The sequence below is a fragment of the Sardina pilchardus genome, chromosome 10 (assembly GCF_963854185.1).
Source record: "Sardina pilchardus chromosome 10, fSarPil1.1, whole genome shotgun sequence".
In the NCBI taxonomy this organism is placed as follows: Eukaryota; Metazoa; Chordata; class Actinopteri; order Clupeiformes; family Clupeidae; genus Sardina; species Sardina pilchardus.
In genome coordinates, this window is record NC_085003.1 from 21,527,832 (window position 1) to 21,554,433 (window position 26,602).

General features: G+C 47.1%; 4 protein-coding genes across 5 annotated transcripts in view; 3 read left to right on the forward strand and 1 right to left on the reverse strand.

Annotated features, from left to right (window-relative positions):
* Window positions 1-1,359: 1,359 nt before the first annotated feature.
* Window positions 1,360-7,674, forward strand: zgc:77752 (uncharacterized protein LOC393862 homolog). The gene is made up of 12 exons (XM_062546482.1): window positions 1,360-1,538; window positions 1,681-1,761; window positions 2,282-2,397; window positions 2,946-3,083; window positions 3,760-4,094; window positions 4,940-5,179; window positions 5,490-5,744; window positions 6,281-6,397; window positions 6,843-6,944; window positions 7,064-7,144; window positions 7,293-7,403; window positions 7,519-7,674. Exons 1-12 carry the CDS (start codon window positions 1,360-1,362, stop codon window positions 7,672-7,674), a joined length of 1,911 nt encoding a protein of 636 aa, XP_062402466.1.
* Window positions 7,675-8,091: 417 nt separating this feature from the next.
* Window positions 8,092-10,302, forward strand: cimap1b (ciliary microtubule associated protein 1B). 2 transcript variants are annotated; one of them, XM_062547380.1, is made up of 7 exons: window positions 8,092-8,199; window positions 8,766-8,884; window positions 8,977-9,180; window positions 9,276-9,377; window positions 9,588-9,709; window positions 9,881-10,021; window positions 10,148-10,302. In XM_062547380.1, exons 2-7 carry the CDS (start codon window positions 8,773-8,775, stop codon window positions 10,241-10,243), a joined length of 777 nt encoding a protein of 258 aa, XP_062403364.1. In that variant the 5' UTR covers window positions 8,092-8,199; window positions 8,766-8,772; the 3' UTR covers window positions 10,244-10,302. The 2 variants fall into 2 exon arrangements, with proteins under 2 accessions (XP_062403364.1, XP_062403365.1); XM_062547381.1 differs by lacking the exon at window positions 8,092-8,199 and adding an exon at window positions 8,517-8,642.
* A 278-nt stretch (window positions 10,303-10,580) lies between these two features.
* On the forward strand, window positions 10,581-15,893 carry rabl2 (RAB, member of RAS oncogene family-like 2). The gene is made up of 8 exons (XM_062547072.1): window positions 10,581-11,303; window positions 11,459-11,488; window positions 11,617-11,696; window positions 11,903-11,982; window positions 12,230-12,341; window positions 13,155-13,252; window positions 13,375-13,458; window positions 14,533-15,893. Exons 1-8 carry the CDS (start codon window positions 11,197-11,199, stop codon window positions 14,629-14,631), a joined length of 690 nt encoding a protein of 229 aa, XP_062403056.1. The 5' UTR covers window positions 10,581-11,196; the 3' UTR covers window positions 14,632-15,893.
* Window positions 15,894-16,766: 873 nt separating this feature from the next.
* The window catches only part of shank3a (SH3 and multiple ankyrin repeat domains 3a), a gene marked incomplete in the record, with an annotated part of 273,016 nt that continues 263,180 nt past the window's right edge, over window positions 16,767-26,602 (reverse strand). The window contains 1 exon segment of the mRNA XM_062546483.1: window positions 16,767-22,082. Coding sequence (XP_062402467.1) covers window positions 21,470-22,082 — 613 coding nt within the window.

Below are 26,602 nucleotides of genomic sequence, written 5' to 3' on the forward strand. Positions count from 1 at the left end.
GGAGACACACTCATAACGAGGAATGTAGCGTGGACAAACACACACACACACACACACATACACACACACACACACACAGATGAATTCAGGTACACAGTGCAAAGAGATGTAGCCTTTGACTAGCCTGTCCACGAGACAATAAAAGTGACTGTTGACACACACAGACACGCAACAGCACTAGCCTACTTAAACAACTCATTGTGTTATTCAGTTGGTCAAGGAGTAGACAGTGATTTGTAGTATTACAGAAAGCTGTTGGCCAATGAGTAAAAGCGCCCATTTTAGTGAGGGCTTTACACAGTGAGGTGAGATTTCAGTAGTGATCTGATACGTCGTGGCGAGCAGTACAGAACTGTAGCCTCTGTAGACCCAGTATGGTAGTCAGGCTGTAGTCCGAAGTAGGATTTGATGTCAAAATTAACATTTGATTTCTAATTTGACAGCAACTTTTACACGTATATTCTGTTTGAATTGTTGGATTCCTTGTACCATGCGGTTGAGTGTTCTATAAATCCACCCTGATTAGCAGGCTAGGCCTCTGGCTCAGTAATATGGGCTACCTGATTAGCAGGCTAGGCCTCTGATTCAGTAATGTGGGCTACCTGCTTAGTATGCTAACACCTGTTGTCATTTGGCCCAGTGATTGACTGGTCAACTGAACTGTCCAGACAAACATGTGCATTATGTGTTCATCAATGACTGTGCATATAGTCACTGGACATTCTGATATAGGCTTGCTAGTAATATAGCATCACAGCAGATCTGCCCTGGTTGTCATGGTACAGTATGTTTGGTCTGCACTGGTTGTCATGGTATACAGTAGAAGTGAACATTGGATATGCCATGGTTGTCATGGTATAGAAGTGTACATTGGATCTGCCCTGGTTTTCATAGTATAGAAATGTACATTGGATCTGCCCGCCCTCGGTATAGATGTGTATGTTTGGTATCCCCTGGTTGTCATGGTAGATGTGTATGTTAGGTCTGCCCAGGTTGTCATGGTATATACTGTAGATGTGTATGTTTGGTCTGCCTTGGTTGTCATGTTGTAGATAATTAGTTTCACTCACTACCTTTGTTTCTGCTCATTTCCCCTCCTCTGCACAGGTCTCTCTTCACGCCAGAGATGAGTTTCTGCTAAATCTTCTAATCTTCTCAAAAACCCTCTCCTCTCCTCACTTCTCTCCTTTGCTCCTGTGCTCCTCTACTCTCCTCTCATCTCTCCCTCGCTTCTCCCATCTCTGCGTACCTCCTCGCTTCTCCTCTCCTCCCACTCCTCCTCTCCTCTGTCCGACTGACTGTTCTCCTCTCCTCCTCGTCTCCCCGGCGGAGTGTGTGTGTGTGTGTGTGAGTATGACCATGACCACCAACGTCCCCGTGCCTCGCCCGTCCTATTCCCAGGCGAGGGAGCGTCTGGTGAGGGCCATCCCCCCGAAGATCATCTGCCTGCTGGCCTGCGGCGGCCGAGAGTGCCGCTACGAGGGGCCCGTCTGCTGGAAGCAAAGCCAGCAAGTCATCAAGGGCCTCTTCTCCTCATGGTAGGGACCACTGTACTTCCAGGTTAACAGTTAAGCGTGGCTTTGGGTCTAGTAGTAGGGTAACCAGTGTAGTATTGCACACAGAGTGTACACACACACACTCTGTGGTTGTTCATCCAGAATTCTCTCTGTTTTCCAAAAGGGTGACAGAGGACATTGTTGCCATGGCGAGGCCATCTACTCACCTCATTATGAAGTACAACATCATAGACCAGTTTCAGGAGTGAGTATCCTCTTCTACACACACACACACACACACACACACACACACACACACACACACACACACACACACACACACACACACACACACACACACACACACACACACACACACACACACACACTCTTTGTGACTTACTCTGCTTGAATATATGTCCTGACATTCATCACCACTGGGATAATATTAACAAAACATATTCACAAAACTACAGACATACCTTACTCATGCTCATCTAAATACTATGGATTCTGGCCTCAAATTCATTAAGATTAATATTTCAGTTTAGTTCTCCGGTTGACCAAACTGGCCACATAAACATAGTTGATTGACCATCATGTTCTGCAGTGGAATGGAACTTATTGCTGACCACTACGCAGGTTACCGCAGCGCTGTGTGGACCTCCCATGACCTTTGGACCCTGAGTGTTTATGATCCCTGTGCAGTTGTGTGTTCTGCGTGTTGTCACGGTGATGCTGTTGTGTTCTTTGTGTGGTCACGGTGATGCTGATGTGTTCCGCAGCCTGAACATCAAGTCCCTCATCAACATGCAGTTACCAGGGGAACACGCCCACTGTGGGCCAGGCCTAGAACTTAGTGGCTTCACCTACTCACCTCAGACCTTCATGGACAACCAGAGTAAGACATAGACATACACAGTAACACACACACACACACACACACACACACACACTGAATCACACCAGCACATCCCAAACACAGACTTCACCTGCTTACAGACCTACATGGAAAACCAGAGTAAGACACACACATACACACCAGTGTATCCCAAACACAGACACACACACACACACACATACACACACACACACACACACACACACACACACACACACACACACACACACACACACACACACACACACACACACACACACACACAAGCACAGCCTAATCAAACACATCGTATTAGACCTGTAGCATATGGATGTCCTTCAGACACACACTCTAAAGACTTCCACAGAGACTCACTGGCTAACTGTGTTTCTGTCATAGTCTACTTCTCATCCAATGTACAACTGACACTTCTGTGGCAAAAGAAGGCTGCATAGTGTAAAACAGGGCATCCTTTCTAAACCAATCATCATCAACCCCCCCCCCCCCCCCCCCCCCACACACACACACACACAAACTCACTCACTTGCTAACTGTGTTCTCTGTCCTAGTCTACTTCTACAACTTTGGCATGCCGGACTTCGGGGTGTCGTCTCTGGTGGGGATGCTGGACGCGGTGAAGGTCCTAGCGTTTGCTGTGAGGGAGGGGAAGGTGGCTGTGCATTGCCACGCTGGACTCGGCCGGACAGGCAAGTCGAATGGTTCATACGTCCAACCAAAGCTGGTGCGAGTGTGTGTGTGTGTGTGAGAACGAGTGTGTGTGTGTTGATAGCACGTTACTAGTTGTGTGGTAACCAAAGCCGATATTCCAGCACTGATCTCTCATATCATCAATCAGGTTAGTTTCTCCATTATTAACCAGTCACAGCTTTTGTCAATAGCAATAACAAATGGAGACCTGATCTAAGTCCACCAATGAAGAAACTCAAACCTCCCTGCCAATCACTGCTGAGACAGATGTGCTCATAGCGTGTTACCTGGTCTCGTGTGTGTGTGTGTGTGTGTGTGTGTGTGTGTGTGATAGGTGTGCTTATAGTGTATTACCTGTGCTCTTGTGTGTATGTGTGTGTAACAGGTGCGCTCATAGCATGTTTCCTGCTCTCGTGTGTGTGTGTGTGTGTGTGTGTGTGTGAGACAGGCGTGCTGATCGCGTGCTACCTGGTGTACACCCTGCACATCAGCACCAGTGAGGTGGTGTACTTTGTTACCTGGTCTCATGCGTGTGTGTGTGTGTGTGTGTGTGTGTGTGTGATAGGTGTGCTGATAGTGTATTACCTGTGCTCTTGTGTGTATGTGTGTGTAACAGGTGTGCTCATAGCATGTTTCCTACTCTCGTGTGTGTGTGTGTGTGTGTGTGTGTGACAGGCGTGCTGATCGCGTGCTACCTGGTGTACACCCTGCACATCAGCGCCAGCGAGGCGGTGCACTACGTGCGCATCAAGCGTCCGCGCTCCATCCAGACGCGCTCCCAGATCAGCCTGGTGTTCGACTTCGCCCGCCTCCTGGGCAGCCAGCTGCTGCAGTACCCGTGCCTGACACTGCGCCACGGCAACCCCTTCAGCCTGGGCCAGTACCTGCAGCGCCAGGGGCTGCTGCTCCACGGCCAGGAGGCCCGGCTCCTCGCGCACACGCCCAAGATCCTGCACCTGCTCTGCTGCCAGCTCACCGCCATCGCCCTGGGCAACGAGAGCCCTGATGAGGTCAGAGGTCTGAAACGGGGAGAGTCTGTAAAGGTCACGGGGTCACTCAGGGTCACTCAGGGTTACTCAGGGTCACTCACACAAGAAACACAATGTATCCCCTTTTTCGTCAATTCTCTATGCACTGGGTACCCATTTTGGTGCCAGGGAGGTACCCGTTTAGCACTGATCTACCCATTTAGCACTGAGCTACCCATTTAGCACTGGGTACCTGTTTAGCACTGAGCTACCCGTTTAGCACTGAGCTACCCATTTAGCACTGAGCTACCCGTTTAGCACTGAGCTACCCATTTAGCACTGATCTACCCGTTTAGCACTGAGCTACCCGTTTAGCACTGATCTACCCGTTTAGGACTGATCTACCCGTTTAGCACTGAGCTACCCGTTTGGCACTGTGCTACCCGTTTAACACTGAGGTACCCGTTTAGCACTGAGCTACCCGTTTAGCACTGATCTACCCGTTTAGCACTGAGGTACCCATTTAGCACAAAGGAGATAGCCAATGCATCAGGCAACTGATGAAAAGAGCAGTGTTCCTGGTCAGAACAACAGTGTAGAATACCAGTGCCATTCCTCACAATTCAGTGTGTAGTGTTGTCTATTATCAGCTCACGTAACTTTCTGAAGTCCTCATTCTAAAGTTTGAGGAGTTTTGATATGTGGATACTAAAGCAAGTGAGATCTGTAAACGCTTATTCTATGTGCTGATTTTGGAAGGGCTATTTGATATCATAGCTTAAATGTCAGAAAACTCCTTTTTCACTGAGCCAGTTAATAATCTCAAAAACTCCCAGAATGCCCCACTCTCACAGCTGAGCCACACTAACGCAGAGATACCTGCACAGGTGCAGGAGGAGCTGGACAGGCGGACGCTCATCTTGTCTCTCCAGCGGACGGTGAAGGACACGCTGGTGAAGAAGAAGTTCCTGCCGCTGCTGCTGGACGAGAGGGGCCTGCGGCGCTCGTCCTCCACGGGCTCCGTGACCTCGTGGGACGAGCCCTTCGGCTTCCTGCAGAGGAAGAGGGAGGTGCTGGTCAACAAGCGCTGCTACAGCGAGGGAGACCTGTACAAGATCACCCTGGAGGTTAGACACACACAAACACACACACACACACACACACACACATCACACACACACATCACCCTTTACCCACATCACACTGGGGAATAGACACACACATCAACATCACACTGGACACACACCCCCTACCCACATCAGTCTCAGTGATGTACAGAAGTCACGTTGTATCAAAGTCACGTTCAGTGAGGTGAGACATTAGACAGCCAATCACGGCCAACATTGTTGATGTGTAAAAACCCTTAGCACTCACTGTCAACACTGTTGCATAAAAAACCCCATCGCATTTAGCAGTGCATTATGTTTTCTCCTGAAGGATGAAGACTTCGTCTGGTTGGTGGACAATCAGCGAGACAACCTCGAGCTCATGTGTGACCTGCAGGACATGAAGACTCCAGTCCCACCCCCACCCCTCAATGCACTGACCAAGGAGCAGTGGAACCAGGAAGTGGAGAGACTGGCCGCGTATCGGCCCTACACTCCAATGCTGTATAACGGCGTCATTGCAAAGAGGCCCAAATGCAAGATGAAGAAACCCCCCACTCTGTCCAAGCACAACTCCACCAAGGAGGTATGTCCACCAGGCCCTGCACTTTGGGAAAACGTACGTCCACTCGTACGAAGCCTGGAGCTGGGATGGAGGGATGCTGGGTCAGTGGGATGATGGATAGATAGACAAAGGGCAGACTGGATGAACGGATGAACAATTGAATTATGAATTTATTGATGGATGAATAGATGTTGATCACTGTCATATTAGATGAATGAATGGAGATTTGAGTGAATGAATGAATGAATGATTCCATATTGCAGGCGTAGAGAGTGCTCACCCCTCTGTGCTCCAAATGTGCACCTGGGGGCGATATGGAGGCTAAGCCAGGCTTTGGAGTAGCCGCACACCCCTTATTATCCCCCGTAATGCGGGATGTGGCCACGACAGCCGCCCACGGTAGTGGCCCTATCAAAGAGATCCACAACAGTGGCCTTACCAAAGAGCTCTTAGAGCTAATCCCGGCACCATGTTGCCTCTGTATCCGTTGAGTGTCTGCAGTGCAGGCAGGGGTTTAATGGAGACCCGCGTGTCTAACTGATGACTTCTCCTCACAGCTGCCGAGGAATCAGCGGAAAAACAACCAGGCGTCCATAGCGAGGGCGGTTGCCCGGGCGATGGCGCGACAGCAGCTTCCCGAGGACACAGTGCTCGCCAGAGTGGTCGTGTTGCAGGTGAGATACTCCAGGGGGATGATGGGAAATCACCCCTGACCTGTATTTTAAGTCTGGTAGAGATTACTGACAACTCAACATCTTCAAGGAAATATTCTTACACCCACTGAGGGAGACGGTCATCTGCTTTAAACTTTTATTTGTTGTCTGTTGACATAAATATAAACAATGGAAATAATATATTTAACTGTAACTGATAGCTCCATTTTCTTGCATTTTCTTCACTCTCATTCCGTCCCTCCCTGTCTCCTTTCTCTCTCCATCCATCTCTCTCTCAACCTCCCTCTTTCTTTACATACCTTTCACTCACTCTCTCTGTCGCTCTCTGTCCCTCCCTCCCTATCTCTCTATCCCTCCCTTCCTCTCTCTGTCTTCTGAGCGATATAAATGTCATAGTTCAACTCTCCCCGTCTAATGCACCTGTGATATCTCTCCCCATCCCCAGGATGAACTCAACAAGAATGTGTGCGGCTGGGCTACCGTTGCCATAGAAACCGACCCTAAAGTACTCGTCCATCTCCTGTGGACCTGGTTAGAACGCCTCAAGGTCAGAGGTCATCTGTAGGCCCTGATTTACTCACAGATCACTCACTCATTGTGTGTGTGTGTGTGTAATCTCACTGTGCAGAGGCTGATTTTACTAAATCATCCTCTCTTTTTGGGTAGGAGCCTGTTCTGAGTGCAAGAGATGTAAAGGAGTTGATTTCGCACCAGACAAATCAGAACCCCCTTAAATTCTTACAGAAGGTAAGATGCAGCCATAGAAGCTGTTGTCAGATATATTGCTGGTTCAGCATAATCACAATGGTCTTCGTTTGCATATATATTCCATATTCCATATATATATATATATATGTACATATCTCACTGTCCTGCGCATGTGTTTGTCATGTAGAGCCAGCGCTCCACCATCTCTTGCCTACTGCGCTGCATCGCTCAGGTCACCAGCCTGTGTCCAAAGCAGGAGGACAGCGTGCTACATCATCTTGTGAGAACTCTAACCAGGGTAAGTATAACTGTGAATCTCTCTCTCTCTCTCTCTCTCTCTCTCTCTCTCTCGGCTACAGTATTTCTTAAAAACTCCACTTGTCTCTCTCCTCTGCTCTTTTCTTGTCCACTAGCACCCTCCTCAGGAGATTGACAACTCTGGGAAGTTGCTCCAGATACTCAAGAACTCGATGAGAGAACAGCTCCTGGTCAAGACTCTTCACTACAACACACACTCACATACCGGGGCAGATACACTCACCAACACACATGGTCCATCAAAGTCATAGCTTAACACTTCCCACACCCTAAGGCCTGGTTAAGGGAAGGGACATTAACATTTAGTGGTAAAAAATGGTTGAAAACACTTGAGAATTTCGCTGCATTTTTTTTAAATTATAGCTTGGGCTACTTTGGAGAATAAATAAAACCTTTTTACATCTGAACATGGCTTAATGTGTTGTGTCTGGTTGTCTGGTTGAACGTTATACCTTGTAGATGAATAATGATTCAGCAGAGCCAGATTGTAAAAGCAATTTCTTTTGGTAACAGTTTTCACGGTTATTATCAGGGCAAGAATAGTTAATGATTCATAAATTATGACTGAAGTTTGGGGAAGTAGTTCTAGACTAGCCTAGGCTCTAGATTCTAGTTCTAGAACTATGTCGAAATCACTGAACGGAGGACGTAACTATGACAACGTTGTCATAGTGAACCAAAGGAAAAGTTATAAACAATCACAGTTTTTCACACGTGCAGGTGTTCAGACGGCGGTGCGTCGTGGGAGTAAGATCCTGATTTAATCTTCTACTTTGGTAGGTACCTTAAAAATGTCAAGGTCATTTGAACGGTTATTTTTAATTCGACCTATTCTGAAAATGGATTCACATCGAATTAGCGTGTCTCCTTGTTTTTCCACGTCTTCAATTGCTATCACAGTGGTTAGCTCATGTGGGCTACTGCGGTTCAGGGCATTCTCAGATGGGCTCAAATTATACCAGGTGTTTGTGTGTTTAAACATAACAAATATAACTGGTTTGCTGTCAACCACAACCACAACTTGGTAAGTTCTGCAGGTTGATGGCTTTGATGCAGTCTACACTTGACTCGCGCACCAGACACGTTGCTAGGAGATGTGACGCGACAGGGGAACTTAACTTTGGAACTTAGTATTATGACGCAAAAGTAGTCACTTTCGACCCTTTAAAATCTTGAGCACTCGAAGCTCAGCTGCACTTGCTCGTCATTTACACCCGAGGTAAGTAGCATACATAGCCCAGCCTCTGATAGTGCACCGCTACAACTCTAATCAGTTTTAATTCCACTATTCCGTGCAGTGCAGCCTGTGTACATGGACTGTTCTTCCTCTCTCTCCCTCTAGATCAATCATGACTGTAGATGATGTGTGGGTCGGTGCCTGGAGGCCACATAAGCCCAGGGGGCCTATCGCAGCCTTCTACAGCAGCCCTGGGCCCAAATATGCCCTTCCTGGGGCCACAGGTAAGTTCTTACAGAACTTCTCATAAGGGCAACCCCTCTAAGACAGTTTCATTTCCGAAGCTAATGACAGTCCTCTGTTTTGTGTTGGGTAGGTCTTAACCAGCATGACCCACGGAAGCTGAAAGGCCCCGCCTTCAGTTTTGGCACCCGACACCGCCTGTTTAGCAACGACTGCTCACCTGGCCCGGGCTACCTGGTGCCGTCCAACATCACTCGCGTGGGCCGAGACGGCACTCCGGCATACTCGCTCTACAGCCGCCGCAAGGACCCTCAATTGTTCCAAACACCTGGGCCAGGTGGGACAGAGACAGTCACATTACCCCACATCAGGAATGGTACACAAAATAAGAACAATTCGAAATAACTGCTGTTCTCTGTTCTCTGTTTCCAGGCCGATACTTTCCTGAGAAATCTGGAAAGATGGCGTACCTCTCGGCTCCAGCCTACTCACTGTCTGCACGCACCAGGGGGTTCAGAAACGATCAGACCCCAGGTACTGTACCCATCGCCCTAACACCTCACACACTGCCATTATGAATGAAGTCTGATCAGAAATAACACATCATCAACACACCCTGTGTCATATAAACCTCAGAGAATGAAGAATGTGTTGCATGTAACTAGAGAGAATAGTCAACAGCGGTGATTTAGAACAGAGTGAATGAAACTAAACACAGTGTGTCTGTCACTCTCGTTCACAAAGGGCCCGCTGCCTACATGCTTCCCCCCGTGCTGGGCCCCACGACTGTGAACAAGACGTCCGCTCCGACATTCTCGCTCACCGGCCGCAGTAAGATCGGCAGCTTCCATGAGGATCTGCAGAAGGTGGGTTTCACTCAGATTTCACCTTTAAGGGACGATTCTGTGGGGAAAAGAGTCATATTTCCTAATGTTCTTTTGTACAATACTCTGACACTGGAAACAACCAACTCACCCCAACTCTGAGTAGACTCCAGATACTCTGAATTCATGACTCTGTTGTACGTGCTTTGCTAGACGCCAGGCCCAGGGTCCTACAGGGTGGTGGACCCCTGCACATACACACACAAGGCCCCGCAGTACAGCATGATCGGTCGCAACGCCATGCCTGGAGACACCACCACGAAGCCTGGACCTGGAGCTCACCATCCAGAGCAGGTAGAGCATGAGTGCACACACACGTACGAACACGCATATTTATGTACACACACACACACACACACACACACACATACTGTACACGGAGACGCACACTCATTCTAATATCTGTTCTTCTCGCCCCAGGTGACCTTCACTAGAGGCAAAGCCCCGAGCTTCTCGTTTGGGATCCGCCACTCGGAGTTTATCGCCCCACTCATCACCGCCGTGCCTGCTGAATAGAGCTGGATTATGTTATATTGAATACAGTTACTGTAGGAATAAAGCTTGGCTCACTGGTACCCGTGTGTTCATTGCCCTGGAATATCATTATAAAGCCACTACATTTATAGGTTACATGTGAAAACACCTATATAGGTCTATATATATATCCTTTGGTTGAAATTACAGAATATGTCACCGATCATATTTTTGACAAATTTATCATGGAAATAAAATGAAACACTTTTTGCAACAGGTGTCAACTTCAGCTGTCAGCTTGTTTGTTTCAGGCAAAGTCATGGACAACTATTCAGTCAGTTGGGTCCTTCGTTTTAAGCGTCTGTGCGTTGCATAGGAACAAGAATGTTGTCCAGAGTGTTAGGAGATGTCGGCTTTCTTTAGCTTGATACAAAAACACATGGATTCGTTAATTTCTGTTTTTACCCAAGCCAGATTACATCGAGCTTCCGATTCATTTGTACTGTTGTTCATCAACGGAGGGGCAGTGAATTAGGCAAAGGTAATATCTTGTACTTAGGTAGCTATGATAGCTAGCGAGCTACCACTTGCTAAAATTAGCAGATTTAGATTTGAGCTAACTTTGTCTGTGATCAGAATATGAAAGTTTGATTCAACCTAAGATAACGCGCATTGGTTTGATCGATAAGTGAATTAAGCTTAGAATGCTGAATTAAAAGCAATACGGCACTCTGCAGCAATTCCTGCAGTAGCGTTAGCTAGCTTGCTTAACGTTATCTGTCAGTTACGTTACGTTACTAGATCAATAACGTTAACTTAGCTATTATAGCAAGCCAACTTAGCTAGTAAAGCATACAGGTAGGTTGCTAGCTTGCTAGTAGTATTAGAGGCTAGCTTGGCTCTCCGGATAATCCTCTTCAAAAGCCAGTAAGCACAAGAGAGAACAGCTGCAGGCAGCGAGGCAGCGAGACTCCGAGCGTTGCTTGTCCGGCAGGATGGCCGGAGAGGCGGGCGAGCTCCCGGAGTTGGACCTGGAGAAGTATGATGCGGATGAGTGTGTGAAGATCATCTGTCTGGGGGACAGCGCGGTGGGGAAGTCCAAGTAAGACGGGAGTGCTCTGTATCCAACAGTTGTGTCCTCCTGCATGCAGATATTTTCTGACCTCTTCACAGGTTTATCTTTATTATAGAAGTCCTAATCATACCTTTGGCATGCTGTTAATATAGCTCTCGGATTACCCTTGTTTGTTGTTTCAGGTTGATGGAGAGATTCCTGATGGATGGCTAGTATCCTTTTCATGCACAATAGGTGTGATAAATGAAGAGAAGAAATGGTAAAGAGTTGTTGTTTAACATACTACACAATAGCTAAGGTTTACTGGCAAGAGTTATGATTTCCTCAATCTAGATCTCAGTCGACCTCAACAGCTGTCCACATATGCGCTGACTTTGTACAAGTACACTACCACAGTCAACGGGAAAACCATCCTTGTAGGTAGGTGTGCATTCAATCTCCAGCTCTGTAGATAAAGTGGTAATCTGTAAGGAACAGTAGTCTACGTTTGTGAGGTCAGATCATTTGGGACTGGTGAGATTTTGTTTTGTTTTTTTTGTTTTTGAAAAAAAAGAAGAAGAAGAAGAAGAAAAAATATATCTCAATCAAAATAGTAAATTGTTTGTCTGTTTGTTTATGGCCCAAAGACTTCTGGGACACTGCAGGGCAGGAACGGTTCCAGAGCATGCACCCATCCTACTACCACAAGGCCCACGCGTGCATCATGGTAAATCAACACCCCCTTCCCCATACACACACACACACACTCTCTCTCACACACACACACACACACACACACACACAGAGAGAGAGAGAGAGAGACAGTCGCACATGCGCCTCTCATACTTGCTCTCTCTCTCTTACACACACACGCACGCACGCACGCACGCACGCACGCACGCACGCACGCATCTCCACATCATAACCAACAGGTGTGTGTGTGTGTGTGTGTGTGTTTGTGTGTGTGTGGTCAGGTGTTTGATGTCCAGAGGAAGATCACCTACAGGAACATGGCCAACTGGTACAAGGAGCTGAGGGACTACAGGCCAGAGATTCCCTGCCTGGTGGTGGCCAACAAGATAGACGGTGAGTGAGTGGCTAGTGGCTAGTGGCTGTGTCCATGCCGCTTTGTCAATGCACCTGTGTGTTTACTTTTCTCTGTTGAGGTAACCTTGTCTATGTACCTTGTCTGTTTGTTTGTACATATTATGTATACAACCACAACACATCTTTGAGTGTGTAGAAAAGTGCAAAAATAATTAAATGTGTTATTATTATTATTATTATTATTATTATTATTATCATCATTATTATTATTATACGTAGTTTAAATGAAGTTAACAATTTGAAATGATACTTTGAATTCTAGCAGAGACTCTTCTTTCAGAGTTGCTATTTATACTTGAACCTGGGGATTGTGTGCTCCATGGTTACCCATGATCACAAGTGAGTCAGAGAGATTGCAAGTGAGGCCTACATTGGCCACTTTCAGCGCTCCACGACACTTAGTTAAAAAGATGTGCATATTCAAGGGTAATGCAAGGATTCTGTACTTAATTAGGTGTGCCAGTCTGATTTGAGGGTCGTCTGAGCCAAATATGCCAGGGCCTCTGGTCTGCCCTTGGTGCAAGCTTTGAGTGGATAGTATAGAATAGTGTGTGTGTGTGTGTGTGTGTGTGTGTGTGTGTGTGTGTGTGTGTGTGTGTGTGTGTGTGTGTGTGTGTGTGTGTGTGTGTGTGTGTGTGTGTGTGTGTGTGTGTGTGTGTGTGTGTGTGTGTGTGTGTGTGTGTGTGTGTGTGTGTGTGTGTTTGTGTGAGTGTGTGAGTGAGAGATGGCACTTCTGCTGATATGAGTTTTCATTTGTTCTGACTATGTGTGTGTGTTTGTGTGTGTGTGCAGCGGACTTGAAGGTGACCCAGAGAAGTTTTAACTTTGCTAAGAAGCAGGGCCTGCCCTTCTACTTCGTTTCAGCAGCAGATGGGACTAACGTGGTCAAGGTGAGGAATGGTCACAGCTGCTGTCTCTCTCTCTCTCTTACACACACACACACACACACACACACACACACACACGTCTGAGAGGGGACTCATGCCTTATGACTCTCTTACCCCTCCTCCAGGCGTTTAAAGATGCCATCCACAGAGCGGTGAACTACAAGCAGAACTCCAGTGACTTCATGGACGAGGTCATGAGAGAACTGGAGGTGAGAGCCTTACACACACACACACACACACCCACACCCACACCCACACCCACACCCACACCCACACCCACACCCACCCACACACACACACACACACACACACACACACACACACACACACACTCAATAAAATCATCCAGTCTGGCTAAACATTCACAGGTTCTCCTGCCAAACTTGTAGAAAAGTTCTGAATTGCATGTCAGTATCACTAATAGTGTTGAAATGACAGCCCTTTGAAATGTAAAAATATATACTTTGATCTGACAACAACCTTGTTGTTTGGTCCTAAGCTAAATAGACCAGAGGTTGTTGTTAGTTCCCTTTAAGTAGGTTTATGCATTTTGGTGATTTTTTTTTTCAAAATTAATCTCCTTTGATATTGATGATGATGATGATGATGATAATAATTCTTCTTCTTCTTACTACTATTATTACTATATTATTATTATTATTTGATGTGGCATATGCAGGTTTGAGCTGTTGAAACAGTTTTTGATTAATGTTATTGTATGTTTGAATAATGTTACTGCACCACACAGTCTATTAGTGCCACTGGGGAAGCAACGCATCCCAGTGTAATATTTCCATTATGCAATGCATCCCAGTGTGATAATGTCATTATACTACGCATCCCAGTGTGATAACGTCATTATACTACGCATCCCAGTGTGATAATTTCATTATACTACGCATCCCAGTGTGATAACGTCATTATACTACGCATCCCAGTGTGATAATGTCATTATACTACGCATCCCAGTGTGATAATTTCATTATACTACGCATCCCAGTGTGATAATGTCATTATGCAATGCAACCCAGTGTGATAATGTCATTATACTACGCATCCCAGTGTGATAATGTCATTATGCAATGCAACCCAGTGTAATGTCATTATAGGCAGCATTACTTTACCTGCCCTTGGCTGCCTTGATTTCTGTAGATCGGCGTCAAAATCGGCCATAGAGAACCCAATATCGTTGACCTTACCTGACCCTCTGTGTGTGTGTGTGTGTGTGTGTGTGTGTGTGTGTGTGTGTGTGTGTGTGTGTGTGTGGCTGTCTTGTTCTGCAGAACTTTGAGCTGGAACAGAGGGAGGGCAACTCGGAGAGAGACGAGGAGGAGGAGGAGGAGGAGGAGGAAGAGCCCAAAGAGAAGCCAGGCTCAGCGTGATCTCTGGACATCCACGCCCACCGGCAGCTCACAAACACACACGCACGCACGCACACACACACACACACACACACACACACACACACACACACACACACACACACACACACACACACACACACACACACACACACACACACACACACACACACACACACACATGGTAACCTCTCTGGAGGCCAAAGGCTGTAGGTGATTATTGGGTGGTTATGAGGGGAATGGGAGTGGATTGGCCATTTCATGTGTTGTGATGCTGCAGTTGAGCCTGGTTTCAAACACCTCCACTCATGTTCTACACGCATGGTGATGCGCTGTCAGTCCATCGGAGGGAAGAGTTAGATTGTGTGTGTGTGTGTGTGTGTGTACGAGACCATACTGCAACAATGTGTAGAATGTGAAATGAGTGTGAATGGATGTTTGATTATACTGCAATAATGTTTCTGAATGTGTTTGTGTGTTTGTGTGTTTGTGTGTGTGTGTGTGTGTGTGTGTGTGTGTGTGTGTGTGTGTGTGTGTGTGTGTGTAAGAGAGAGAGATATTATGTTCTTTGCGATTGCAAAGACCTGACAACACCGTTTTAGTCACATCTCACACTCACAGATGCACACAGAATGGTTTCAGGATAGCTATGAATGACTACCACAGCCATTGAATCATTGCCTCTCTGTGTCGTGTGTGTGTGCGCGCACGCGTGAGTCGTGTGAGTGTGTGTGCCTGAGAATAAGCTGTGGTAGGATGGCTGCTACTTGTCTACTTTCCTGCAGTGCTTGAGAGCCAGGCTGGCTCAGGTCTGGTGATGGAGTGTGAAATCGAGTTCTGAAACAAACACACACACACACACACACACACACACACACACACACACACACACACACACACACGCAAACACACACGCAAACACACATACGCACACAATAGTGACCAGCTCGCATCTGTCATCGCTGGGGCAACGTGATGCTTCATGGACCCGTTGTCATAGAAACGTCCAGCGTAGCCCTGGAGGACCTGAGCACTGGTGGCAAGGGACTCACATTGCACAAGCTGTGAAAGGAAGGAACTTCAGATCCAAACACATTCTAAGGCTTTGGTTGTATGTGTGTTTTTTTTTTTTCTTTTTGTGTGGTGCACAAGTGCTTTATACTTTGTTTTATTGTGGTGTACTGTATACTTGATTTGAAACTGCTATCATCCAGAACTGTGCTTCAAACATACATTTTTACTGAGCATATTTAAACTGATTACTGAATATGTGTATTTAATAAACCAAATAGAAAGTGTTTTGATGGTATGGTGTTTTTCATGTCTCTGTGTGTTTTTAATTGTCTAAAGTTAAACCCTTATGTATTTGAGACCTAAATGAAAATCTGATGCCAGCATCATTGTGCCCATGGCTGTGTGTATGTGTGTGTGTGAGACAAGTTTTGTCCTGGTCATGTTTTGGTGAGTGGAATTGAATAATGAGTAAAATATTTAAAAAATATTTTAATTTTGTACATAGCACACTATTTTGAAAATGTGACAAGAAACCATCACTGTAAACAGTTAGAGAAGAATCAGTTCTCCCTGATCTAGAACAGTTAGAGAGTAATCAGTTCTCTATGATCTAGAACCGTTAGAGAAGAATCAGTTCTCTATGATCTAGAACAGTTAGAGAAGAATCAGCTCTCCCTGATCTAGAACAGTTAGAGAGTAATCAGTTCTCTATGATCTAGAACACCTAGAGAAGAATCAGTTATCCCTGATCTAGAACCGTTAGAGAAGAATCAGTTCTCTATGATCTAGATCACCTAGAGAGGAATCAGTTCAGAGTTAAAGAGACTTTGACACACATAACAGGGAACTGATTGTTCTAACCATGATTTTTTTTTATTTATTGTGCTTTTGTTGATCAGAAAACAAGATGAGCAACACTACAGAGTCAAGTTGAAGTGAATTAATGATGTGTCTATTTCTCTTCCTGTTGCCCAAAATGGTCTTTGAATAATATTAATCATAATGTGGTAAACGTACGCAGAAATCATCTCCATGTCCAACCTTTCAAACCAAAGCATCAGAGATCTGAACCACATGCCACTCTTGGGGAGTCAGAGGTGGGATGGGGGTGGGGGTCAGGGTGCGGCGAGAAAGGGGGGGGGGTCACACCTTTCATGTACTTCAAGCGAAAAATCACATTAATACTTTAATTCAAAATAGGAATAAAAATGTAGATGAAAATACCATAAAATCATCAATCAGGTCTGTATATTCTTTTACAAAACATAAAAATGTATCTGAATCTTTTTTTTTTCTCACCGAAAAAAGTGTCAATGCTGTACATCCAGTGTATGAGCTAACCTGCAGTACTCAAGATTCCCAGGAGGTGGCACCATAGTGCTGATTCTAACAGCTTAAACATCTCAACAGAAAGAGTCCAAAAGAAAAGCTTTTTTGTTTTTTTAAAAAAGAACAATTAAAAGTTTTACTTTTTGGCACATTGTCCTTTTTTCTCAGCTATCACTCCATTACATACAGGAGATTTGAAATAAATAGATAAAAGAAGAAGAAAGCAAGGAAGGGGGTGCATTTAGATGGACTGTGGTTCACATTTGTCTTCATTGGTGAGATGGTAAATGCTAGTGTGTGTGTGTGTGTGTCAGTGATCTCACAGTTATACCCACAGCAGGCTCACAAGCTTCTGCTGCCGTATCAGTAGAGGTCGATCCTCTATGTGTGTGTGTGTGTCTGTGTGTGTGTGCATGGAGGGGGGCAGGGCGGTATTTAGGGTGATCTGAACACTGAGCTCCTCATAGATACTTGTCCCCATGTAGGTTAAGGGCAGGTGTGCTATAGTCAAACACATATCACATGGATGGCCAATATGTCACCTGTGTCTGAGCCTCTGTGCGGTGGTCTGCAGCTGGTGGACTCACGCCACCTGTTGGACTGGCTCGGACATTGCGAGTGTGTGTCAGCTGACAGGGCAGGGCGTGTGTTGGGGCAGTCAGAGGTCCTGACGTTGGGAGTTTAGTGGTGATTGTTAAGGGAGGTGAGTTGTGGTCTGATGGTCTTTAAGGTCAGTCAGCCGGGAGGCTAGTGGTCCTGATGCTGGGCGACTGGTTGTGTCTGGGCAAGGGGGTTGTTAAGGGGGCGTAGGGGTTGTTAATGGGGCATGGGGGGGGGGGGGGGGGTATTCATGGGGCAGCCGCTGCTCTTGTGAGCTCTGGGTTCCCTGATGGTAGTTTTCTCTGGCCCCAAAATGTGGCCCACGTCCGGCCCAGACAGGTCCAGGGACCGGCTGCTGTGTGCTCTCTTCCCTACAGCCTTCACCATGGCAACAGCATAGAGTCACAGTTACATAGCAGAGCACCACATAGGAGGGGCTCAAGATGGCCGCCAGTGTGTGTGTGTGTGTGTGCTGTGTGTGTGTGTGTGTGTGTGTGTGTGTGTGTGTGTGTGTGTGGTGATGAGGGAGGATGAGCCACAGTGTCGCTGTGAGGAGTGTAAAGTCACAGCAGGAGGTGCAGTCTATATCACAGCCAAACAAACAAACAAACAAACAAAGGACCAAGCCTCCAGAAAACAGTCAGAGGCACACACACATGGCATGAGACGGTTTCCTTGGCAATGGATGCTTATGCTCACAGCATGTGGAGTTACTGATGGAGTGGATTGAGTGGGGTGGGGTGGCGTGGGGTGGATGCTGATGTGGGATCACAGTTCTATTGGTGGTCAGGGGCGGAGTACACTACATACGAGGAAGTGTGTGTGTGTGTGTGTGTGTGTGTGTGTTTGTGCCCTAGCTGATATAGGGGGGGGGGGGCTCATATGACCATAGCTACAAAGTAGAGAGCTTCAGTCACAGGGGGCAAAGGCACACACACACACACACACACACACACACACACACACACACACACACACACACTCGCCATATCACACACACACTCACACACACACACACACACACACACACACGCTGACAGGTTCATGCCAGGTCATGAATGGTGATTGAGAGGAAGAAAGCAGAGTTCCCATGCTTTCTGAATGAAGTGCGTTGGGACTTGGTGTTGCCTGAAAGTGGGAACTCTGAAGCTCTTGTGAACACCCACGAGAGACACGGAGCTTGCGAGCTGGAACTGCCCAGCCGCCGGTATCGGCCAGTGACCTCTCATGATGATCAGGGTGGTGGGACCCTGGGAGTCACATTTTAGTGATGGCCAATGAGACGCAGAGATGAAAGCAGTCAGGGCCAATCACAGAAGGGAACAGAGCTATGTGGGATGAGAGGTCAACAGGCGTGGCATAGAGGGTGTGTGTGTTTGTGAGAGAGTGTGGATGCATGTGAGTGTGTGTGTGTGTGTGTGTGTGTGTGTGTGTGTGTTTCTGAACAGTAGGAGGCGGGACATGGCAGGATGTTAGCGCTTTGACGATGGATGGCTTGAATGCTAGCACCTTATTTTGTGCAAATCATCCCCTAAATCAGAGTTCGTAGAAAGAATAAAATCTTCCCCCTTTTCCACAGGTGGGTAACTATGCATATATGCCAAACATTCATATATAGATCTATATATTTTTTTTACTTTTAAAAATTTATATGAAAACTATTGTATATACATTGCTTGTAATTGATATAAAAAGCAAATATTTGTCATTTCTGTCCATATATACAGCTGTAAGTAGTTTTCAGAGGAGATCTCCTTCTTTTCTGCTGATTTGATCATTCTAAAATTCAGACTAGGTGAACCGTTTAAAAAAAGTCATCCTCTATAGCATTAGATTTCACAAGCTACAAAATCCAACCATGGGAACAAAACAAAAGAAAAAAATAAAATAAAAACAACATAAGTGACCACAAACAATAATAACAATAATTGGAAAAGCAAAAAAGCGTGTTATTAAAGGTATAATTTAGCCCAAATGAATTGGCCACTCACAGTGGCCTCTGCAGATCAGGTCTGGAGTGTGTTTAGACCCTTCTGAGGCAGCCTCTAGTGCCACAGGAGATCTCATGCCCTAGTGTGCATGTGTGTGTGTGTGTGTGTGTGTGTGTGTGTGTGTGTGTGTTGGAAGGTATATGAACAGGTCAGAAAGAACAGTGGAGGAGAATATGTTTGAGTGTGTTTGTATATAAGAGTGTTTGTGCATGAATATGTGTGTGTTTATGTTCGTATGTGGTGTGTGTTTGCATGTGGGTGTGGATGTGTGTGTGCACGTGCGTATGTTTGTGTGTGTGTGTGTGTGTGTGCAGAGGCTCATACGCAGTCTTGTATTATCTCCTTCTCCTCGGCTCAGAAGGCTCCTTGGTTATTGCAGGACTCTTTCTCCAGCCCTCACCCAGTCTCCCATGTGTGTGTGTGTGTGTGTGTGTGTGTGTGTGTGTGTGTGTGTGTGTGAGAGAGAGAGAGAGAGGAGGGCTGAGCTGGGCTGAGTGGTGTGGAGTGTGTGTCCGTCTCCTCTATGCCGTGCTGGTAAAGGGCACTTCACTGACGACGCGTATCTCCACGGCAACACACCCAGCCGCCAAGAGGCTATGAGGTCATTAGAGGTCAGAGTTCACTGTGGCGTCACTTTGGGACACCCTCAAGGGAGACGGAAGACAAGGTTTCACAAAAACAAACAAACAAACAAATACAATCAAACAAAGCCAGTAAATAAAATCAAATCCAAATCTGTCAACATATCAACAACTGATGCAAGTTTTCATGCTTCGGTCCAGAAAGGGATGACCATTGGGAAAATTCATGTTCATAGTAGCCTTTTTTATATTAATGTATAATACCATATATAAGTTTCTTTTCATATATTTATGACAAAATGTTATAATCATATATCTATATACTTCTTTTCTTTCAAATATATATGTATATATATGTATGTATATAACTGGTAAAAATGAGTTAATTATCAGTGGAATAAACAGTTGTCTTCTACTCTTCATCTAGAAGCAGGAGACTGAGCTCTTTCTCTCAGTTCGTTTGATTTGTGTCGTGGTCTGTTGTTTCTCTCCTTTCGTCCCATCACTCCGTTCTCAAAGCTCTCTAAGTACACGAGGGATCAAATCTGCTCTCACAGTCTCTCTGGAACTCCAAAGCAAACATCTGATTATGAAAAAGCCACTAGTGTTGGTTAAACATTCTCTGGATGCACTCGCCATGGCCACAGGAGAGGGTGTGAGGACAGTGGTCAGCCCTCACACACACTCGCACAGCTAACACACACACACACACACACACACACACACACACACACACACATACACACACACACACACATGTACGCGTCGTACCAGAGGCAGCGCACACACACACACACACACACACACACACACACACACACACACACACACACACACACACACACACACACACACAGCAGTCCAGTTCAATGTGTCCACCAGTGCTGGGCTTTGTAAAAAAATACTCTGAAAGGCAACTGAATTCTCCTTCAACGAGACCCTCAGTGGTCTGGTCAAGCAGGTCAGAGCTTCAGCGGCTGCGGTGGCAGAGCGAGGGATAGAGAAATAGAGAGAGAGAGAGAGAGGGATAGAGAGAAAGCAGGTGTGGATGAGGCTAAGCTATAGTGTCCTATAGGGAATGACACAAGCTACGGTCACCACGGTTACCCTTCTAAGATCATGCAACATCCAGTTAGGCAAACTCTCTCTGATTGGCTGATGGCCAAAAGAGAGAAGGAGCGGGAAAAAGAAGAAGGGAAAGCAGCCAATTAAGAAGGGGCAGCGATTTGCTAGCGGGGCTGGGACTCCATGTGTGTGTGTGTGTGTGTGTGTGGGAGGTGGCCGGCGTTCTGAAGGTTTTTGCAATGGGGGGTGTGTGTGGCGGGGGGGAGGGTCGGGGAGGGGTCAACTCTCCAGCAGCTGTCGGAGCGCGCGCTCGATGTTCATGCGGTGTCCGACGCGCGTGACCCCCAGCTCGGCGAAGTCGTCCTTGGTGAGCGCGGGCAGGTGCGAGCCCTCGATCTCGTGCTCCTGGAAGCGCTGGCGGTGCTCGCCCAGGTTGATGCTCTCCAGCCAGTCGCCCACGTCGTACTTGTTCCACAGGTGCAGCGGCTTCTGGTGGAAGGGCCGCAGCGCCAGCAGCAGCGGCGAGCCCAGCCCACTGCCGCCTCCGGCGGGCGAGGGCGACGGCGAGCGACTCCGCCCGCTGGCGCTCGCGCTGCGCATCACGAAGCGCACCTCCTTGGACTCGTGCGGCAGCGACAGGCTGGAGGACTTGAGGATGGTGTGGGGCGGGTGGTGGGCGATGGAGGCCATGGAGGAGGAGGACGGGGGCGGCGAGGTGGACAGGCCGTAGGAGCGCAGCGGCGCCAGCGGGTCCGGGGAGCGGTCGGGCGAGCCCCCGCCGGGGCTGGCCGTGCGGCGGGTCACCGGGTAGCGGCTGCCGGGCCGGATGGTGTAGGTGGTGCCGTAGCTCCGCTGGGAGATGGTGTGGAGCTCGCCTAGACTGCTGAAGAGTCTGCACAGACACAAGGAGAGAGGGAGAGAGAGGGGGAGAGAGAGAGAGAGAGAGAGAGAGAGAAAGGGTGGAGACAGAGGAAGAGCAAAAGGGAAAGAAAGATGGAGAGCACATGGGAGAAAGATGAGGAAGAGAGGAAGATGAGAGGGGGGGAGCATAAAGAGGAGGGAGAGAAAGAGGAGGAGAGAGGGAGAGACAGGAAGTGGAGGTAGAGAGACAGGAAGTGGAGGGAGAGAGACAGGAAGTGGAGGGAGAGAGACAGAGAAGAGGCAGAGCATGTTGTGAGCATTAGCACACACAGCTAACACAGCTAGCACACAAAGCCAGTCTAGCACAACCCCACCAGCCACCAGCCCCCTGTGTTAGAGTTACAGTACCACACACACCCAACACTCCTCTACCAGCCCCCTGTGTTAGAGTTACAGTACCACACACACCCAACACTCCTCTACCAGCCCCCTGTGTTAGAGTTACAGTACCACACACACCCAACACTCCTCTACCAGCCCCCTGTGTTAGAGTTACAGTACCACACACACCCAACACTCCTCTACCAGCCCCCTGTGTTAGAGTTACAGTACCACACACACCCAACACTCCTCTACCAGCCCCCTGTGTTAGAGTTACAGTACCACACACACCCAACACTCCTCCACCGGCCCCTTGTGTTAGAGTTACAGTACCACACACACCCAACACTCCTCTACCAGCCCCCTGTGTTAGAGTTACAGTACCACACACACCCAACACTCCTCTACCAGCCCCCTGTGTTAGAGTTACAGTACCACACACACCCAACACTCCTCTACCAGCCCCCTGTGTTAGAGTTACAGTACCACACACACCCAACACTCCTCTACCAGCCCCCTGTGTTAGAGTTACAGTACCACACACACCCAACACTCCTCCACCGGCCCCTTGTGTTAGAGTTACAGTACCACACACACCCAACAACAGTCCTCCACCGGCCCCTTGCGTTATATTTACCACACACACCCAACACTCCTCCACCGGCCCCTTGCGTTAGAGTTAGCCTACCCCCACACGCTGCACGCTGTCTGAGGTTGCCATGGTGTCTGGAGCAGCTTCCCTCACTTTGTCCACATGGTGGCGCAGTTCTGATCTGAGTGTTAGTGTGATAGTGAATGGAACACTCAGTGGGGCCCTAGAACGCAGCCTGTGCGACCCCAAATAGGGCGCTAGGAGTTCATGAAACTGACCGGATACGCAGAGCACTGGCTCCTTATGAAACCCTGAGATAGATACACCAACACATGTGCCGTCTGGAGGCGTGATGGGAATGTTAAATGCACCTCACTATGTATTCCCCTGTGTGTGCAAAAACTGTGCCATTGAACGTGCACGTCTGCAGGCGTAATCCAAATTGCAGTTAAATGCTTCAGTAAGAGAGGCGTTCAGAGACAACAGAATCTGTATTCAGAGTACCAGCTTTGCTTCTTTGTCAAATAAAACCTTAACTTTCATTGGCCTTTCTAATGTCCTACTTTCACTTTCGTCATCCACCTTTCCTAAACTTTCCTACCTGCTAGATTTGGCTATTGAATCTGTTATAGCCTGTGTGTACAAGTTGTTTGAGTATTTTCTTAAGAGTAGAAGTAGAATACTGCATTAGCTCTGCGTGGTGACATCTTCTTGTCATGTACAGTATTGTATCAATTCATGACCTCTAAACTGTTGATTCATTTTAATGCCGTCATCAGTGGACTCCATTCAACGGCACTCATTGCATTGCATTGCATTGCATTATTCCTTTCAGTTGTGGGCACCGCAAATTGCCGTAGAGGGCTGAGAAAGGCGCAGATTACCCGCTGCGCTATGGGTATGACAAATAATAATAATAATAATAATAACAATAATAAAAATATATCTTATTTGTAATGCACTGGGAATCTCAACAGCATGTGAAGTGTTCACACAGCGTGTGCGTTCTCTGCAGTTTGGTGATTGCGCTGCGTTCACTGCAATGGTATGTTCATCAGGCTGTGTGAGTGGCGCTTGCCAGAAGTCTCGCCCAGACCCCTGCCCACCCCTGCCCACTCCTGCCCCCCCCAGACATGGCAGCCTCAGACATCGTTAACCGTCTCAAATGGATCCACTTAAACACATTTGTCACCCAGCTGAAGAAGCCATTAATGCAGCTGTGTTAATTCAATTAGCCGAGAGAAAGAGAGAGAGAGAGAGAGAGAGAGAGAGCTGAGGAATGACAGAGGAGCACTTGGAGAGAAGGAGAGAGGGATGAGAGAGATGGGGAGAGAAGCAGAGAGAGAAGCAGAGAGAGAGAGAAGACTGAAACAGTGAGAGTGTGCGAGGGTGTGTGCGAGACTGTGTTTGAGAGAGTGTGTGAGAGAGTGTGAGAGCGTGGGGCAGTGTATGTGTGGATGAGTGTGCAAGAGAAAGTGAAAGTGTACAGAGAGGGACAGAGAGTGTGAGAGTGTGTGTGAGAAAGTGTGTGTATGAGCAAGTGTGTGTGAGAAAGTGTGTGTAAGAATGTGTGTGAGCGAGTGTGTGTAAGTATGTGTAAGATAGTGTCCGAATGTCTGTGTGTGCGACAATGTGTGCCAGAAAGGATGGCGATACACTGTGAAACAGTGATAGTGTATGGGAGTGTGTGTGAGAGGGTATGTTTGTGTGAGAGAGTATGTGTGAGAGTAAGAGAGTATATGTGAGCGTGTGTGAGTCCTAGTGTGTCAGAGAGAATTTGTGCATGTGAGTATGCTTAGATGAGAGGGTTTGTGAAAAAGTATGTGTGAGAGTGTGTGTGTGTGTGTGTGAGAGTGTTTGTGAGAGACCAAAAGAGAGGGAGGAAGAGAGACTGAAACAGTAAGAATTTGTGTGAGTGTGTGTGTGTGTGTGTGCGTGTGTGTGTGTGTGTGTGTGTGTGTGTGTGAGAGAGAGAGAGAGAGAGAGAGAGAGAGAGAGTGTGTGTGTGGGAGAAAGACAGAGAGAGGGCCACTATAGAGAGGCAGAGTGTATCTGCTGTGGACGGTGAACAGCAATCAGACTCCTAAAGTTATTAGTGTTCACCTCTCCAGACAGACTGCAGGTTCAAAGCAAAGGGTAGGATCGACTCTGCGTGTGTGTGTGTGTTTGCATGAGTGAGTGTGTGTGTGTGTGTGTGTGAGAGAGAGAGAGAAAGAGAGAGAGAGAGAGAGTGAGTGTGTGTGTGTGCGTGTGTGTGCGCGTATATATATGCATGAGTGTGTGTGTGTGTGTGTGTGTGTGTATGTGTGGTGTATGCATGAGTATGTGTGTGTGTGTGTGTTTGTGTGTGTGCATGAGTGAGAGAGAGAATGTGTGTGTGTGTGTGTGTAATGCCTCCTCTCCAAACACAGTGCCCTCAACCCATTCATTTTGCTAAACCAATTAGGGTGAGTGCAGATGAGAGCCGTCTGCAGAGCTTAAAGACGGACGACTCCCATCCTCCCTGCTCCCATGGCAACACACACACACACACACACACACACACACACAGCTGGACTCCTCTATGGTAGAACTGATCCGTAAGTGTAAGTAGCCGTACAGTAAACTTAAACCACTGTATGGCAAGACAGAGCCAGGAATGCTAGTCGGTACAAAGCTAATCCTTGAGAGCTCGTCTCTATGGCAACACTGATTCATTCACTGGTCAACCTGATGTAGTCTACAGGTGTGGCTAGCCTGATGTAGTCCACTAGTGTGGCTAGCCTGATGTAGTCCACTGGTGTGGCTAGCCTGATGTAGTCCACTGGTGTGGCTAACCAGAGGGAGTAGCCTACCCCCTGGGATATCATTGTACTTATTTGTGGGTACCTAGAGTTGTTACATTGTAATACCGAGTGCTTTCACAAAACTGCCAATTTTCCTACATTTTTCATCAGGGGCAAAGGGCTGACCTGAGAGCTGCTGGATGGGCTAAATCTGGTCATGATAGATTTAATATACAAACCATTCTTAGCTCCAGTCAAGGCCTCATTGTCCTCAGTGTACATGTAACAGCTGCACTGCTACACCTTTGTTACTCTTTGATACAGTGGAATAAACCTATGAAGTGTACCAGTTATTTACTTGCATCATGACCAGATTTACCCCATCCAGCAGTTCTCAGGTCAGCCCTTTGCCTCTGATGAAAAATGTAGGCAAATTGGCAAAGTTTTGCAAAAGCACTCAGTATTACAATGTGACAACTATATGTAGGTACCCACAAACAAATACATAATGCAAGTACAATGATAGTACCTGATAGTACATGTTGTTACACAGGTTGTACCGCTGTACCTAATTAGGTAGGTACACTGTAACAGCGACACATTATAGTAAAGTGTTACCAAGTCTATGCCAGTTCAAGCCAGGCTATTTCTGGTTATTTGAGATGTTGATGAACTACACCCCTGATGTAGTCCACCCATTCACTACATGAAATAACTATTTGGTGATAATTTGCTCCACAGTGCACTAGTAGAAAGTAAATAGATGAAGGCAAAGTCTTCAAGCTAAGTCTCCATGCTACGTCTCAATGCTAT

What these genes read in the sequence shown, in the direction of transcription:
- cimap1b (XM_062547380.1), top strand. Translation starts at nt 8,773, where the DNA reads ATGACTGTAGATGATGTGTGGGTCGGTGCCTGGAGGCCACATAAGCCC. An exon ending in TGCCCTTCCTGGGGCCACAG is followed by an intron (nt 8,885 to 8,976) that starts GTAAGTTCTTAC and finishes TGTGTTGGGTAG; the next exon opens with GTCTTAACCAGCATGACCCA. An exon ending in GAGCTCACCATCCAGAGCAG is followed by an intron (nt 10,022 to 10,147) that starts GTAGAGCATGAG and finishes TTCTCGCCCCAG; the next exon opens with GTGACCTTCACTAGAGGCAA.
- zgc:77752 (XM_062546482.1), top strand. Translation starts at nt 1,360, where the DNA reads ATGACCACCAACGTCCCCGTGCCTCGCCCGTCCTATTCCCAGGCGAGG. An exon ending in CGCTGGACTCGGCCGGACAG is followed by an intron (nt 3,084 to 3,759) that starts GCAAGTCGAATG and finishes TGTGTGTGACAG; the next exon opens with GCGTGCTGATCGCGTGCTAC. An exon ending in CCTGGTTAGAACGCCTCAAG is followed by an intron (nt 6,945 to 7,063) that starts GTCAGAGGTCAT and finishes CTTTTTGGGTAG; the next exon opens with GAGCCTGTTCTGAGTGCAAG.
- rabl2 (XM_062547072.1), top strand. Translation starts at nt 11,197, where the DNA reads ATGGCCGGAGAGGCGGGCGAGCTCCCGGAGTTGGACCTGGAGAAGTAT. An exon ending in AGCGCGGTGGGGAAGTCCAA is followed by an intron (nt 11,304 to 11,458) that starts GTAAGACGGGAG and finishes TTGTTGTTTCAG; the next exon opens with GTTGATGGAGAGATTCCTGA. An exon ending in GGTGGCCAACAAGATAGACG is followed by an intron (nt 12,342 to 13,154) that starts GTGAGTGAGTGG and finishes GTGTGTGTGCAG; the next exon opens with CGGACTTGAAGGTGACCCAG.